This window comes from Ptychodera flava, chromosome 5 (genome assembly GCF_041260155.1).
Source record: "Ptychodera flava strain L36383 chromosome 5, AS_Pfla_20210202, whole genome shotgun sequence".
Lineage (NCBI taxonomy): Eukaryota > Metazoa > Hemichordata > Enteropneusta > Ptychoderidae > Ptychodera > Ptychodera flava.
Window position 1 is genome coordinate 43,237,739 of NC_091932.1, and position 14,085 is coordinate 43,251,823.

The 14,085-nt window shown below is 42.3% G+C and overlaps 1 protein-coding gene and 1 long non-coding RNA gene across 3 annotated transcripts in view; both read left to right on the forward strand.

The window, feature by feature from the left end:
- Positions 1-14,085, forward strand: part of LOC139134045 (golgin subfamily A member 4-like) — a 59,384-nt gene that overhangs the window by 2,162 nt on the left and 43,137 nt on the right. Inside the window, exons 2-4 of one of the 2 annotated variants that reach the window (XM_070700908.1) lie at positions 379-2,122; positions 2,439-2,606; positions 3,193-3,681. In XM_070700908.1, the coding sequence (XP_070557009.1) occupies positions 1,297-2,122; positions 2,439-2,606; positions 3,193-3,681 (1,483 nt within the window). In that variant the 5' untranslated portion in view covers positions 379-1,296. Of the gene's footprint in view, positions 1-348; positions 2,123-2,438; positions 2,607-3,192; positions 3,682-14,085 lie in introns of those variants that run through there. The other variant, XM_070700909.1, reaches the window with a different exon arrangement.
- On the forward strand, positions 5,217-6,126 carry LOC139132631 (uncharacterized). The gene is made up of 2 exons (XR_011552383.1): positions 5,217-5,434; positions 6,016-6,126. It is a non-coding gene; the product is annotated as an uncharacterized lncRNA (long non-coding RNA).

Genomic DNA, 14,085 nt, shown 5'->3' on the forward strand with positions numbered 1-14,085 from the left:
TGGTATATATATATATATATATATATAATATATATATATATATATATATATATATAATATTATATTTATATATATATATTATATAGTATATATATATACACACTCACAACACACTGAATTATTCAATGTATATTACACCTTTGTTTTACTTTGTTGTGCAGGGGGGGGTCACCCTGTTTTTGAAAGTTGGAATAGGGGGTCACCCTGTTTTCAGAAGCTGGAATGGGGGGGTCAGCCACTTTTTGATGTCGGCAAAAAATAATCCAACCCCCCCCCCCCCCCCCCTAGGCCAAAGAAACTGACCAGTCCCTCACAGAGAGTGACTTCGATGAAGATATTCTATTGTACAGCACTTTGTCATTTTAAACATATTTTCAGGATAAGAAGCTCACAATAGAATCTGGAATTTTACCAAGAGACTAAAATGGCAAATCTGCAGCACTCTTTTTAACATCATGGAAGAACAATTCATATTGCCCTGCAAATTGGAAACTGATCACAGATATCTGTGAAAACACACTGGAGAAGAAGTCTAAGTTGTCAGCAATTTACTGCACTGTCCTTGATGTTGAACTGAGTGAAGAACAGAGGGAAGATGCAGCAAGACATGGAGTTACTTTGATTCCATCTACAAGGCCAAAATGGTCTAAGCCAGATGAAGATCCACCTGCAATCAATTGGCTTCTCAATCACAACAATTACTATCCAGGACTTGCAAAGTTAGAAGATATCACACATGTGGTTGGGTTGTATGCAAAGACACACAATGCTGCATCTGCAATACATGAAAGTCTCTTCCCTCAAGCCAACCTTCATCTGGTGCCTTCGAAACCTGCAGCATTATTTGTTGGAAATTCCTGGAGCAAAGATGAGCTGGGTCTGACAGGATTTCAAAGAACTCTTATCCAAGATTTCTGTGAAAGGAAGGCCCAGGCAGGAGAAGATCTGAAAGCCTACTCTACTGTACTTGATGTCAAAAGCAGTGATGACCAGAAGACAGATGCAGAGAGTTGTGGTGTTACCTTGATTCCAGCACAGAGAAGGCTAGGCATTGAACCAAAATCTGATCCACCAAAAACAGAGTGGCTGTTGAACCATGAAAGTTACTTTCCTGACCTGGGAAAGATAGAAGATGTCCAATATGTAGTTGGTTATGCTCCAAAGACTGGACATGCAGCAGCTTATATCCGAGCAAAACTTTTCCCAAAGGCAAAGCTAGTTCTTATCAACCATGCTTGTCCGGAATCTCATTGTCTGGAAGCTGAAGAGTACGGTGTGTTGGAATTTGAAGAGAAGATGCTGAAAATGGCAAGTCTGGCAGACTTACTGTTCTCCATTGGTCCTGTCATCTACGAATATTTCCAGAATGCCTACAGGGCTGAGTTTCATGGTAAAGAGTTGTCAGAAATTCCACATGAGGAAATCCTTCCAATACCACCAGCATGTTTCAGAGGGAAAGATCCAGTACTGAGAGAGACCACCATACAATGTATTCTGACATGTGGTCAGTTGGACACACAGAAAGCCATAGAAAGATGTGAATCAATGGCAGCTTCAATTGGTACTGCAGCTAATCGTCTATCAGAAAGTCAATCAAACATCAATCCTCCCTCATGGAAGATCCAGGGAGTATCTCAACAGGCAGACCACACTGTGGTGAAGTCCCTCTCTGATAAGATGCAGTGTCGTCAAATAAAGCCAACACTTCATCCAGGGCATTCAGCAAAGTCTCTGCACAGATCTCTACAACAATCACATCTCTGCCTGCCTGCACCATGCTATGTGGATTACAGCTTCTATGGCTTAGAAGCAATGGTATCTGGTTTACCGACAGCTACCTACAATCACACTCATCTGGCTTGCTTCATTAAGAAGTACTTGAAAGAACATGCAGACCATTGTGTTGTAGACGATACAGGGACAAAGCTGTCAGATAGAATATTAAAAGACCTTCAAGATATACCCTTGGCTTTCCAGAAGGCAAAGGCCCTGAAAACAGACTTACTGCAGAGTGAAGTCATATCAGCAAGCTGTGCAAGGTTTGCATCACTTTTAACAAAAGATGTCAAGCAACAAACTGGAACTTATCAAAAGGATCATGGAGTCAAGATGGATGAGAAAGGTATTGCATAGAATTTTAATGTTTTCTAAGCATTTAAGTTGTAATTACTGATAGTATAATATATGCATTACATAGATAAAACCTTATTAAATTCCTCAAAAATGTACCATTTGGAAGTATGAATGCTATTAAAAGACATTCTATGGGTATAGGTATGAGTAGGTTTAAGTATATTAGATTCACTTTTAGTTTTGTAACACGACAAACAAATAAGAATTTCCATTTAACACTTTCTGTGGATTTCTAGAGGGTGTTTACTTTCTACCTGTTACTTGTTATTTCACTTTGCAATGGACATCTTCTTTCTCTGTGTTAGATGAAGCGAAGACTGATGATGCACCAGAGAAGCCTGATGAAATGTCAATAAAACAGCAGCAAACTGTGTCTGAAAACAAAGGAAATGGTCATGAGACATCTGAAACAAACACTGCAGTGTTGAATGGGAAAGGAAAGGAAACTGATAAGTCTGAAGCAATATTACCAGGTACACAGTTTATACTTTCAATTGCTAGGATAGCTGCAGCATTTAGAGACTAAAGTATTCATTTTACACCTGAAATTGAGAGACCATTTTTAGGTAATGGAGCAAATATCAAATGAGACAAACAAAACATCTGAATAATGCAGAAATACAAAAAAGCTGCAATATATTATTTGTGAATTGAACTTACAAAATACTGTATAGTATGGCTGCTATGACAGTTGTTTAATTTTAGTAGATGTGACACTATATAGTATGTGAGACAGAAAGGTTAGCTGGGGAACTAAGCACAGATGACAAACTAGTAGCTTATTGCATGATGAGCACAATGATAAAACTGCCCTTTTGATCAACTCCTTCTCTCATGTCCTTGTAAATGTACAGAAGTGCAAGTCTGTAATTGTAAACAATTATCATAGCAGTCACCACAAGTGTGACATTTAAGTTGCTCATTTAATGTATTGCAATGACAAATTACACAATGCCAGGAAACTTCACACTTTTGACAAACTTTTAAATCTTGTTCTTAAAGTTGACTCCTTCTATACTGGGTGCAAAATTTCTGATTTTTGCTTTTCTATTTCAACAGCTGCAGACTCTCTAACTGTACAAATAGGATTGGATGAAAGTGTTCAGCAACAAGACCTCAGAGAACTAGAAGAAGTTAACGCCCTTCCAGCACATGTCAGACAGGAACTGATGGAGGAACTGATGGAGGAACTGATGGAGGAAGTGGTGACTACACTCAGAGCTGCACTGAAACGTAGAGTAGAAGATGTACTGGGTGATGAAGATAGCTGTCAGGAAATAAAGAATGCATGCAAGCAGAAGCTTGGTGATGTAGATCCATCCAGTTTGACAGCAAAGTCCTTAGCAATCTTGCTGAGGTTTCTTACTCTTTATAATCTCTACAGGTTAAAGCAGACTTGTAGATCTGGAAGTCTGGCCAGAGCATTTGAACCACTACTGATAACAGATGAAATGAGGGAGCTTGCTGCCAAAGTTGGTGTAACATTGAGACTGAGAGCAACATATGATGAGAAGAGGTTCAAAGATGTTGAACTTTTCTTCATTAATCGTAAGTGTTGCTTAGGATTGTCTCTGATCATTTGAATGATTAGAATGTAAATGTTCAACAGACTCATACTACCGTAGTACCGGTATTTCAAAGGTTTGTTGTGATGCGATCTCACATTGCATTGATTTGAATAGGAACATCCGGGGAGTTAGCTGGCTGTGTGAACGATGTAATAACCAGTTTCCGTAGTTACACAGTCCAGTGAAGCCCTTGGACGTTTTTGATGTCAAGGTCTCAAATTTTGATGTAAAATATCCATGCAAGTAGTGCTATTTTGACTTTCGTTAAAATCTATTTTTATGCAGTTGATGATGGTAAAATTGTTTGAGAATGCCCTGCATGAAACTAAATGTCATATAGCGTTAACTATAAAGAGACAGTAATAAAAATATTATTGCCTGAACACATGAGTTTATGTGTCCTGCAGCAGGAGACAATTAGCCCTCCTGGCATCGGGCAATTTATCACCTGCTCTCAGAGACACAAACCCATGTATTCAGGCAATAATATACAATATTGCCTGGTATTAATGTACGGATTATTTGTCATTATATATACCGGATTTTTCTGAGAGTCGACCAGGGCCGTTTTAAAAGAAATAATGGCTACATTGTCTGTTCACACCTGTAGCTAAATAACGCCCAAGGCCGTAATTCGGTAAAAATTTACCGCCAATTAACTAAAAAATAAAGGAGTTATCAAGATTAAGTTCGTTCGGGGTTGTTCGGGTGTTTCGGCCGTCCCTCGGCAGTTGACAGATCTTCAAACATGGCGTCACGTGTCCAAGCGTCGCGTCGGGAAGTTCAAGTCGTTCCACTGATTTTGATGTACACGATGTTAAGAGGTCGAGGAACAGATAATTGAGGAAGGGAGCTTTTGTATCTGCAAAGGCGCGGAGACTGAGTTGATGATAGCTTGTGATTACAAAAAAAAATGCCATACATCGTAGAGCAGCATTGTTACACGCCAACTTTTTCCAAATCCAGTTCTTGGTTCTTGCCGTTGTTTATAATGTTGTACTGGCATTAATGATATTAATAAGAAAGCATAGCTTTTAAACTGCTACGTCCATGACTTTAATGAATGGTCGCGATATAAAAACAACACGTACAATGCATTGAAACAAAGCGTCGCAGCGTCGCCTATGGCGTCGCTGGCGTCATTGAACACCCGGGAACGCTACAACTCACGGCAGTGCTGCAGTCCGCTGCACCATACTCAGTACATGATTGAAAAGTTCGTGATCAGAACTTTCATTCTAACAACGAAAAGTTCCTGCGATCGAATGTAAAGTATAAAAAACGACGTTAAAATTACCAAGATTTTGAGAATGAAAAACTTAAATTCTTTGTAACTTCACTTTTCGTGGACGGAACGTGTCGGTTCTACACTATCATGACGCACTTGACCAAGCTACGCAAATACAGTCTTTGCGCATGCTTTATGACACTGTGGAGAAACTGAGTCTGTTACGGTCAAAATCAACATCCCTTATTTGGCCATAGTTCAAATTCAAAGTCATGAGTCACCATCAACTTCCGTCCTTTAATGTTTATCTTTTGTAATACGCACTGCGCACATGCAGCCATTCCAAGCGTGCTTTTAGACACTTTAAGTTAGACCTTCAGAGAGTGGACATGTCTCTGAAAGTGACCGGCTATAGTTCTCGCCAAGATTGCTTGTAAAGACCATTTTGATGAAACAGCTTTGAACCTGTTGATGCGATAGTCTTATACAACCCTACACAAAATCGGTAAGCAATTCAGTTGATTCTTTTGTGACTAAAAGGCGGACATTCTTGAAGGAACATTGAATAGCCTTATTCCATTGTGAGACTCTAAGAGCACGTGTGCCTAACAAAAGGCCAAGGACCTTATTGAAGTATGCAAACAATGAATGTTATAATGGACACATTCAAGTTGGACTCTGATTACGTTATATACAACCTTTTTGAGACCTTTTAGTTAAAGTAGATTTTAGTGATTGTATTCTTATGCAACTTTGAGTTAGTGATTGTTTCAAAGCAGCGTATTGTTCATTAAGTCAGGGCTGCTTTTATGCAAATGAGATCTTGTCAACGAAAGTAAACGTTCAGTCACCGTTAGAGGGCGTTTACTGAGGTGGGTCATGTGACCACCCCACCTATTATGACCTTTGACCCCTGAGTCATCTTAGAGGGAGTATTACTTCCTGTTAGTTACTTCCTGTTTCTAATTTCCTGTGTCATAGAGTGTATTTACTTCCTGGTCAAAGAAAGTATTTACTTCCTGTGTCATAGTGTGAACGTAGCTTAGTTCTCACTTCCTGTATCCTTTTGTTTTGATTTGTTTTCAGTTAATCGTTCCCAAACGTTCTCAACGTTTGTAGTACAACATTCTACTCAGAGAATTTGTTGTTCTCAGTCTGGAAGACATGCCTATATTCGAATAAACCACGTGAAACTTAGATCGGATATTTGCTTCGTCTTATTTAAGAGGGAACGCATTACGGAATATCAGTTGTAGACGACTATTGCATAGTAGTTGCAGACAAATAATTTTGAGTCTTAAGGAATTTGTTTGCGCGCTACATTTCTCATTAACGATTTTGCATCGGACTTGTGATATTCACCTAAGTCAAACCATGGAAGACGAAGAAAAGAAATCAAGAACTTCGTCACCGGAAAAGGAATTGCAAGAACCCAGGCGTAGCGGCCGTGACAGAACACTGTCCGAAAAAGGACTTAAATATGAGTTAGCTACTAAAGGGGCTTCTTAGAGAAAAGAGCGGGTTCACTAACCCAAAAGTCCACAAAGATACGGGAGCTCATTGCTGATAAGGCAGACCTATTCACAATCAAACTGAAGTTTGAAGTGTGGAAGGAGCTGCATCAAGGCTTTGCAGACGCGGGCTATGAATACGAAAGTTTACTCCCAAAGGATCAGGTGCCAGACGAACGCCTTCGTTGGCTGGCCGATGTCGAAGACGTTTTTGGGACCTTCTTTAAAGACACCACTGCATGGTTGAGCGAACAGGAAGCGAAGCCAGCACCAATTCATCCACAAGAGGATGTAGGACCAGAAGATAGTGTCTCTCAAGTCGGCACACCGAAGCCGTCTGTAGTTGGCAGCCAGAGTGGGGTCAGCCATCATACGAGCCACAGTGCACTCTCAGCCACCAAACTAGCAGACGAAAGGGAAAAGGCTGAACTGTTGGCAAGGTCAGCCAAGCTCAAGAAGAAGCAAGAAATTGAGCGTGCTAAGTATAAGCTTCAACTCCAAGAACACCGGGAGAGGCAAGAAATGGAGCGGCAGAGACAAGAAATGGAGCGTGCCATGGCAAGACATGAGCTTCAACTCAAGGAGGAGCAACATGAACTTGACACGAAGATTGCCGTAGCCGATGCTAGAGCTAGATCTCTGAATAAGTTTTTTGGTGACGAATTCGAGGACGATATCGCCATCAATATTAAGACTGAACCACTGGAGGACGAATCCATTGTGTCCAGAACAAAACCACGAAAGACCACAACACCAGTACGAGTGTATAAGAAGGAAACTCCTACAATAGAAAGGGAGAATGACAGTGAGGCGGATGATTTAGAAGAAGAAGTCAGTGTAGCAGCTTCCAGAATTTCCATCAGAAGCAGTAGCAGTAACATGAGTAAGACGATCGTGACTCTGCACAGTGGGCCATGATCAGAGCAATAAAGAAAATGTCCACAGTGATAAAGAAGTTTGACGGTAACATCATGGAGTACAGATCATTCATAGATGAGTTTGAGACCAAACTAGTACCGACTGCCGAAGATGATAAAGATAAACTCACTCTGCTGAGACAGTTCACGGAAGGCACAGCCCATGAAATAGTTCAAGGGTATGCGGGTATAGATGCAAGTGAAGCATATCAAGGTGCCATGGAGGAGCTGGAAGAGCGCTATGGTGATCCACACAAGATAGCCAACGCCTACCTGAGGAAGGTTTTGGACTGGCCTCCAATCAAGCCAGACAACGTTGCCTCGTTAGACAAGTTCGCCATCTTCTTGAATCGATGTAAGACAGCAACCCGATGCGTTGATGGCCTAGAAATACTAGAACATTCAGAAAATATGAAACGGATCGTCAAGAAGCTTCCTTACTTTATTCAAGATTCTTGGAGTAAACGCACAGCGAAGATACGCAAAGCCAAGAAAAGAGTAAGATTTGAAGACCTCGTCGATCTGGTGAAGTCCGAAGCAAGCAGACTGTCATGCCCGGACTACAGTAGACAAGCAATGGCTAGTCTCGACAATCCAGTGAAAAAGAAGAGAGGTACAGACAAAGTGGAACAATCTTTCGCCACTAGCGTTACAAGCGCAGACAAGAAGACGAACCAAGGGAGCAAGAAGAGCAACACTTCAACCTCCAAACCAAACAAGGCTCAACAGAAACCATGCCTGCACTGCCAAGATAACAATCATTCTTTCGACAGTTGCGAACAATTGATTGCAGCCAGTCAAGAAGATACTGTTAACTTTCTGAGAAACCAAGGTGTATGTTTTGGCTGTCTGAAACCTGGTCACCGGAGTAGGCAATGCAAGCAGAAAGCTAAATGCTCCAAATGCCAAGGAAAACACCCAACAGTACTACATCAGGATCGTCGACCGACAACTGATAAAGATGAGGATTCAAAGAGACCAGTACAGACGGAGAGTGTCGCAGTACACTGCACCACGGCAGAGGTGGACCAAGTACAGTCCTTTATGGGGACCGGTGGTCAAGACGATGACACCGGTGGTGATGATGATAACTGCAAGGTCCTGCTGACTATTATCCCTGTCAAGGTGAAGTTGAAAGGCTCAAATAGAATGGTACAGACTTATGCCTTTCTGGACACAGGTAGTGTCATATCATTCTGCACAGAAGCGTTACAGAGAAAACTTGGAGCCACAGGCAGAAAGACAAAGCTGACGGTAAATACAGTGAACGGCTTAGGCAGCCACACCTGCGACAAAGTCACGGGCATAGAAGTTTACAACCTAGACTGTTCAGAGCCACAGGTAGAGCTGAAAACAGTATACACTAAACCAGAGATAGGCGTCTCTGAAGACTACATTCCCCGCCAAGAGGATCTCATGAGATGGCCGCATTTGAAGAATATAAGGCTTCCAAGAATAGATGCCGAAATAGGACTGATGATAGGTACCGGAGAAACAGCAGTATTTACCCCTCTGGAAACAATACGTGGTCCGGACTCAACCCCTCACGCATGCAGAACACGCGTAGGATGGATCCCCTGGCACGTAGTCAGATTGAACGAACAAGGGCAACATCCTCCCAGCTACAGAACAGAAGTTGTGGCCGTAGAGGATATGGAAGAATTGGATAAACTAGACAGGTTAGTGCGACATTCCATTGACCTTGATTTTCCTGAGCGCATGATAGATGACAAAAGGGAGCACTCCCAAGAAGACAAGAAGTTCATGCAGAAAGTAAAGGAAACCATTGAGCTAGTAGACGGACACTACAAAATGGGACTTCCATTCAAAAATGAAAGAGTTCGACTACGGACAATCAGCACTATGCCTTACAACGATTTAAAGGCCTGGAAAGAAAGTTGAGAAACAACCCAAAGTTCCATGCCGACTACCAGAAGTTCATGGCAGACATAATTGAGAAGGGATACGCAATACAAGTCCCTAACGACGAGTTAGATCGAGACGACGGAAAGGTATGGTATATACCCCACCATGGAGTATATCATCCGAAGAAACCAGAGAAGATCCGCGTTGTCTTTGACTGTTCAGCAAAGTTCCAAGGGGTGTCGTTGAACAACCTATTACTACAAGGGCCAGATCTGACGAATAATCTACTAGGAGTGTTATTACGATTTCGACAGGAACCAATCGCTTTAATGGCAGACATAGAGGCTATGTTCCACCAGGTAAAGGTTAGAGAAGAGGACAGTGACTGTCTACGCTTCTATTGGTGGCCAGATGGAAACATAGAAAGCCCTCCAAGAGTCTATAAAATGATGGTTCACCTGTTCGGTGCAGTATCATCCCCGAGCTGCGCGAACACAGCACTACACAAGATGGCCGACGACAACAGCCACCTATTCAACAAGGAAGTTGTCAAAACAATAAAGAGAGACTTCTACGTAGATGATTGCCTCAAGTCGGTAGAAAATGCGAAGAAGGCAATCGAGTTGACACAAGATCTGACTGCAGCTTGCAAGAAGGGCGGTTTCCGTCTAACAAAGTGGGTGAGCAACAGCCGTGAAGTATTGGAGACTATACCAAAAGAAGAAAGAGCTAAGGAAATCAAAGACCTGAAGCTGGAATACGACTGCCTACCAGTAGAGCGTGCCCTAGGTACTTCATGGTCGGTCGAGTCAGACACCATAGGATTCCAGATCAACATTGAAAGCCGGCCTCCAACGAGAAGAGGCATACTATCAATTATCAGCTCAGTATACGATCCCATTGGACTCGCAGCTCCGTTCATCCTACCTGCAAGAATATTACTTCAAGACTTGTGTCGTAGAGGTATTGGCTGGGATGCAAAGATCAAAGAAGACGATCGGAAGAAATGGCTAAGATGGCTATCAGATCTTCCAAAACTAGAAAACGTATCAACTCAGAGGTGCTACAAACCAGCAGACTTTGGCGAAGTCAAGGTACGTGAAATACATCACTTTTCTGATGCCAGTGAATATGGATACGGTGTCGCATCGTATATCAGACTCATAAATGAAAACGGAAGAATTCACTGCGCCTTCCTTATGGGAAAAGCAAGGGTTGCACCACTGAAGAAAATTACCATCCCACGCCTGGAGCTGACAGCAGCTACAGTGGCCGTGAGAATGAACAGAATGTTGGAGGAAGAACTCGACATTAAGAACGACAAGGTATACTTCTGGACAGACAGCACATCAGTGATTAGTACTGCGCCAATGAAACATCCCGATTCCACACCTTCGTAGCCAACCGGATCAACATTATACGTGAAGGTTCGGATAGTAAACAGTGGAAGTACGTCGACACAAAATCCAACCCAGCAGACGACGCATCTAGGGGACTAACGGTAGACAAGTTCCTGCAAAACAAAAGATGGCTGCGAGGACCAGATTTCCTGTGGAAACGAGAAAGTGAATGGCCTACACAACAGGACATCTCCAGAGCGCTAGGTAATAAAGACCCAGAAGTCAAGCGGGAAGCATCCGTGTACAGCACCGTACTAGTAGAGCAAGAGTTTGGGGTAGAGAAGATCTTACTACGCTACTCCAGCATGATGAAACTAAAGAAAATAGTCGGATGGTTCCTGTTAGCGAAGAAAAATCTTCAAGATAAATGCCGCAAAAGAAAGGAAGGTGATGAAGACACCAACGCAGATACTAGCCAGAAGAGTTGTGAAACAACAATCCCACCTGTTTCACTAGAGAATCTGCAAAGGGCAGAAGATGCAATCATGAAGTATGTGCAGCGAAAGCATTTTCCAGATGAAATGGCACTCCTACAACGAAAGAAGCAAGTCAGGAGATACAGCCCATTATATAAGCTGGACCCAATTTTGGATAAAGGAATAATACGAGTTGGCGGACGCCTGGAACGTGCCTCAGTGTCACCAGACAGCAAGCACCCGATAGTGCTGCCTAAAGACTCACCAGTGTCAACAATCATACTCCAAGAAACCCACAAAGAAGTCGGACATCTTGGAAGGAACTCGATGCTGGCGAAGCTAAGAGAGAAATATTGGATTCTACGGGCGCCTACAGCAATCCGCAACCTCGTAACCAAATGTGTCATCTGTAGAAAATATAGAGCGAAAGTTTGTGAGCAGAAGATGTCAGACCTACCTAAGGACCGCATCACCCCCGAAGAGCCACCATTCACTCGCACAGGTGTAGATTACTTCGGACCACTGGAGGTCAAACGTGGCCGTGTCACTGAGAAGAGGTATGGAGCGATCTTCACATGTATGGCGACTCGTGCGGTACACTTAGAAGTAGCCTGCTCATTAGATACAGATTCGTGCATCAACGCCATCAGAAGATTTATAGCACGAAGAGGACAAGTTAGGTCCATCAGATCAGACAACGGGACTAACTTCGTCGCAGCCGACAAAGAGCTGAAGGAAAGTATCAGGAGATGGAACCAAGAGAAGATAGCTGAGATGCTCCACCAACAAGACATCAAATGGGAATTCAACCCCCCAGCAGGTTCCCACTTTGGAGGAGTATGGGAGCGTCACATCAGAACCATAAGGAAAATCATCTTTTCCTTGCTCAAAGAACAACACACTTCGCATGTCAGATGAAGCACTCCGAACGCTGTTCTGTGAAGTGGAAGCCATAATTAACAGCCGACCGATCACCAGGCTGTCAGAAGATCCGAACGATCTAGAGGCATTAACACCCAACCACCTGTTAATGCTGAAACCAAAACAGGCCCTGCCACCCGGCTTGTTTCAGAAGAATGACAACTACGTACGCCGTCGATGGAGACAAGTGCAGTACCTGGCAGATATATTCTGGAAGAGATGGATGAAAGAATATCTCCCGTTGCTACAAGAGAGACAGAAGTGGCTCGAGATCAGAAGAAACCTCAACGTTGGAGACGTGGTGTTGATCGTCGACAACACAGCGCCGAGGAACTCCTGGTCCATGGGCAGAATCACCGAAGTGATGAAAGACAAGAAGGGACTCGTCAGGTTTGCAGAAGTCAAGACCAGAGCGACTACTCACGACGTCCAGTGGACAAGTTGTGTGTGCTCCTGGAGGCCGACGCCATTGAAGATTCGTCTGAAGGACACAAGAACAGCTAAGAACTTTAATCTTTTTTATAGTGATATATGAACAGTATATTATTCATGTTTGTTTAGTTAGATTGAATTTTGACCAGTTTAGAATATTGGATTTATAATTGTTCCGAGTCACATCTACACAATTAGGGGACCGGAATGTTACGGTCAAAATCAACATCCCCTTATTTGGCCATAGTTCAAATTCAAAGTCATGAGTCACCATCAACTTCCGTCCTTAAATGTTTATCTTTTGTATTACGCACTGCGCACATGCAGCCATTCCAAGCGTTGACTTTTAGACACTTTAAGTTAGACCTTGAAAGTGACCGGCTATAGTTCTCGCCAAGATTGCTTGTAAAGACCATTTTGATGAAACAGCTTTGAACCTGTTGATGCGATAGTCTTATACAACCCTACACAAAATCGGTAAGCAATTCAGTTGATTCTTTTGTGACTTTAAAGCAGACATTCTTGAAGGAACATTGAATAGCCTTATTCCATTGTGAGACTCTAAGAGCACGTGTGCCTAACAAAAGGCCAAGGACCTTATTGAAGTATGCGAACAATGAATGCTATAATGGACACATTCAAGTTGGACTCTGATTACGTTTATAGTACAACCTTTTTGAGACCTTTTAGTTGAAGTAGATTTTAGTGATTGTATTCTTATGCATCTTTGAGTTAGTGATTGTTTCAAAGCAGCGTATTGTTCATTAAGTCAGGGCTGCTTTTATGCAAATGAGATTTTGTCAACGAAAGTAAACGTTCAGTCACCGTTAGAGGGCGTTTACTGAGGTGGGTCACGTGACCACCCCACCTATTATGACCTTTGACCCCTGAGTCATCTTAGAGGGAGTATTACTTCCTGTTAGTTACTTCCTGTTTCTAATTTCCTGTGTCATAGAGTGTATTTACTTCCTGGTCAAAGAAAGTATTTACTTCCTGTGTCATAGTGTGAACGTAGCTTAGTTCTCACTTCCTGTATCCTTTGTTTTGATTTGTTTTCAGTTAATCGTTCCCAAACGTTCTCAACGTTTGTAGTACAACATTCTACTCAGAGAATTGTTGTTCTCAGTCTGGAAGACATGCCTATATTCGAATAAACCACGTGAAACTTAGATCGGATATTTGCTTCGTCTTATTTAAGAGGGAACGCATTACGGAATATCAGTTGTAGACGACTATTGCATAGTAGTTGCAGACAAATAATTTTGAGTTTAAGGAATTTGTTTGCGCTACAGAGTCCATTAGCAAACCCAGGCTAATTGTCTCAGTTCGGTTGCGAAGGTACAGTCGGCCACCGCAGAGGCGGAAAGGGAGTGTTAAAACCAATGGAATAAAGGGATTAAAACCAATGGTGCACAATAGTAATAAACGTAATTATCTCAGTTGTGACTCCTTCTCTACTACCTCCATGGTTTGTCGAACGCATTCAAATTTAAGCGAAGAAAATCATCGATCAGATTTTGACGTGTGCACGTGTTCTGAGGTGACCTAGTTTGTAAGTGTGACAAGTTATCGAAGTAGTCAACGTGTGAAAATAGATACACGTTGCACGCAAAAGAGGTCAATAATCGTAAACAATTGTGGATCATACCATTTCTACTAGGATTACTACTACTGTTACGTTTGTGAATGCAAC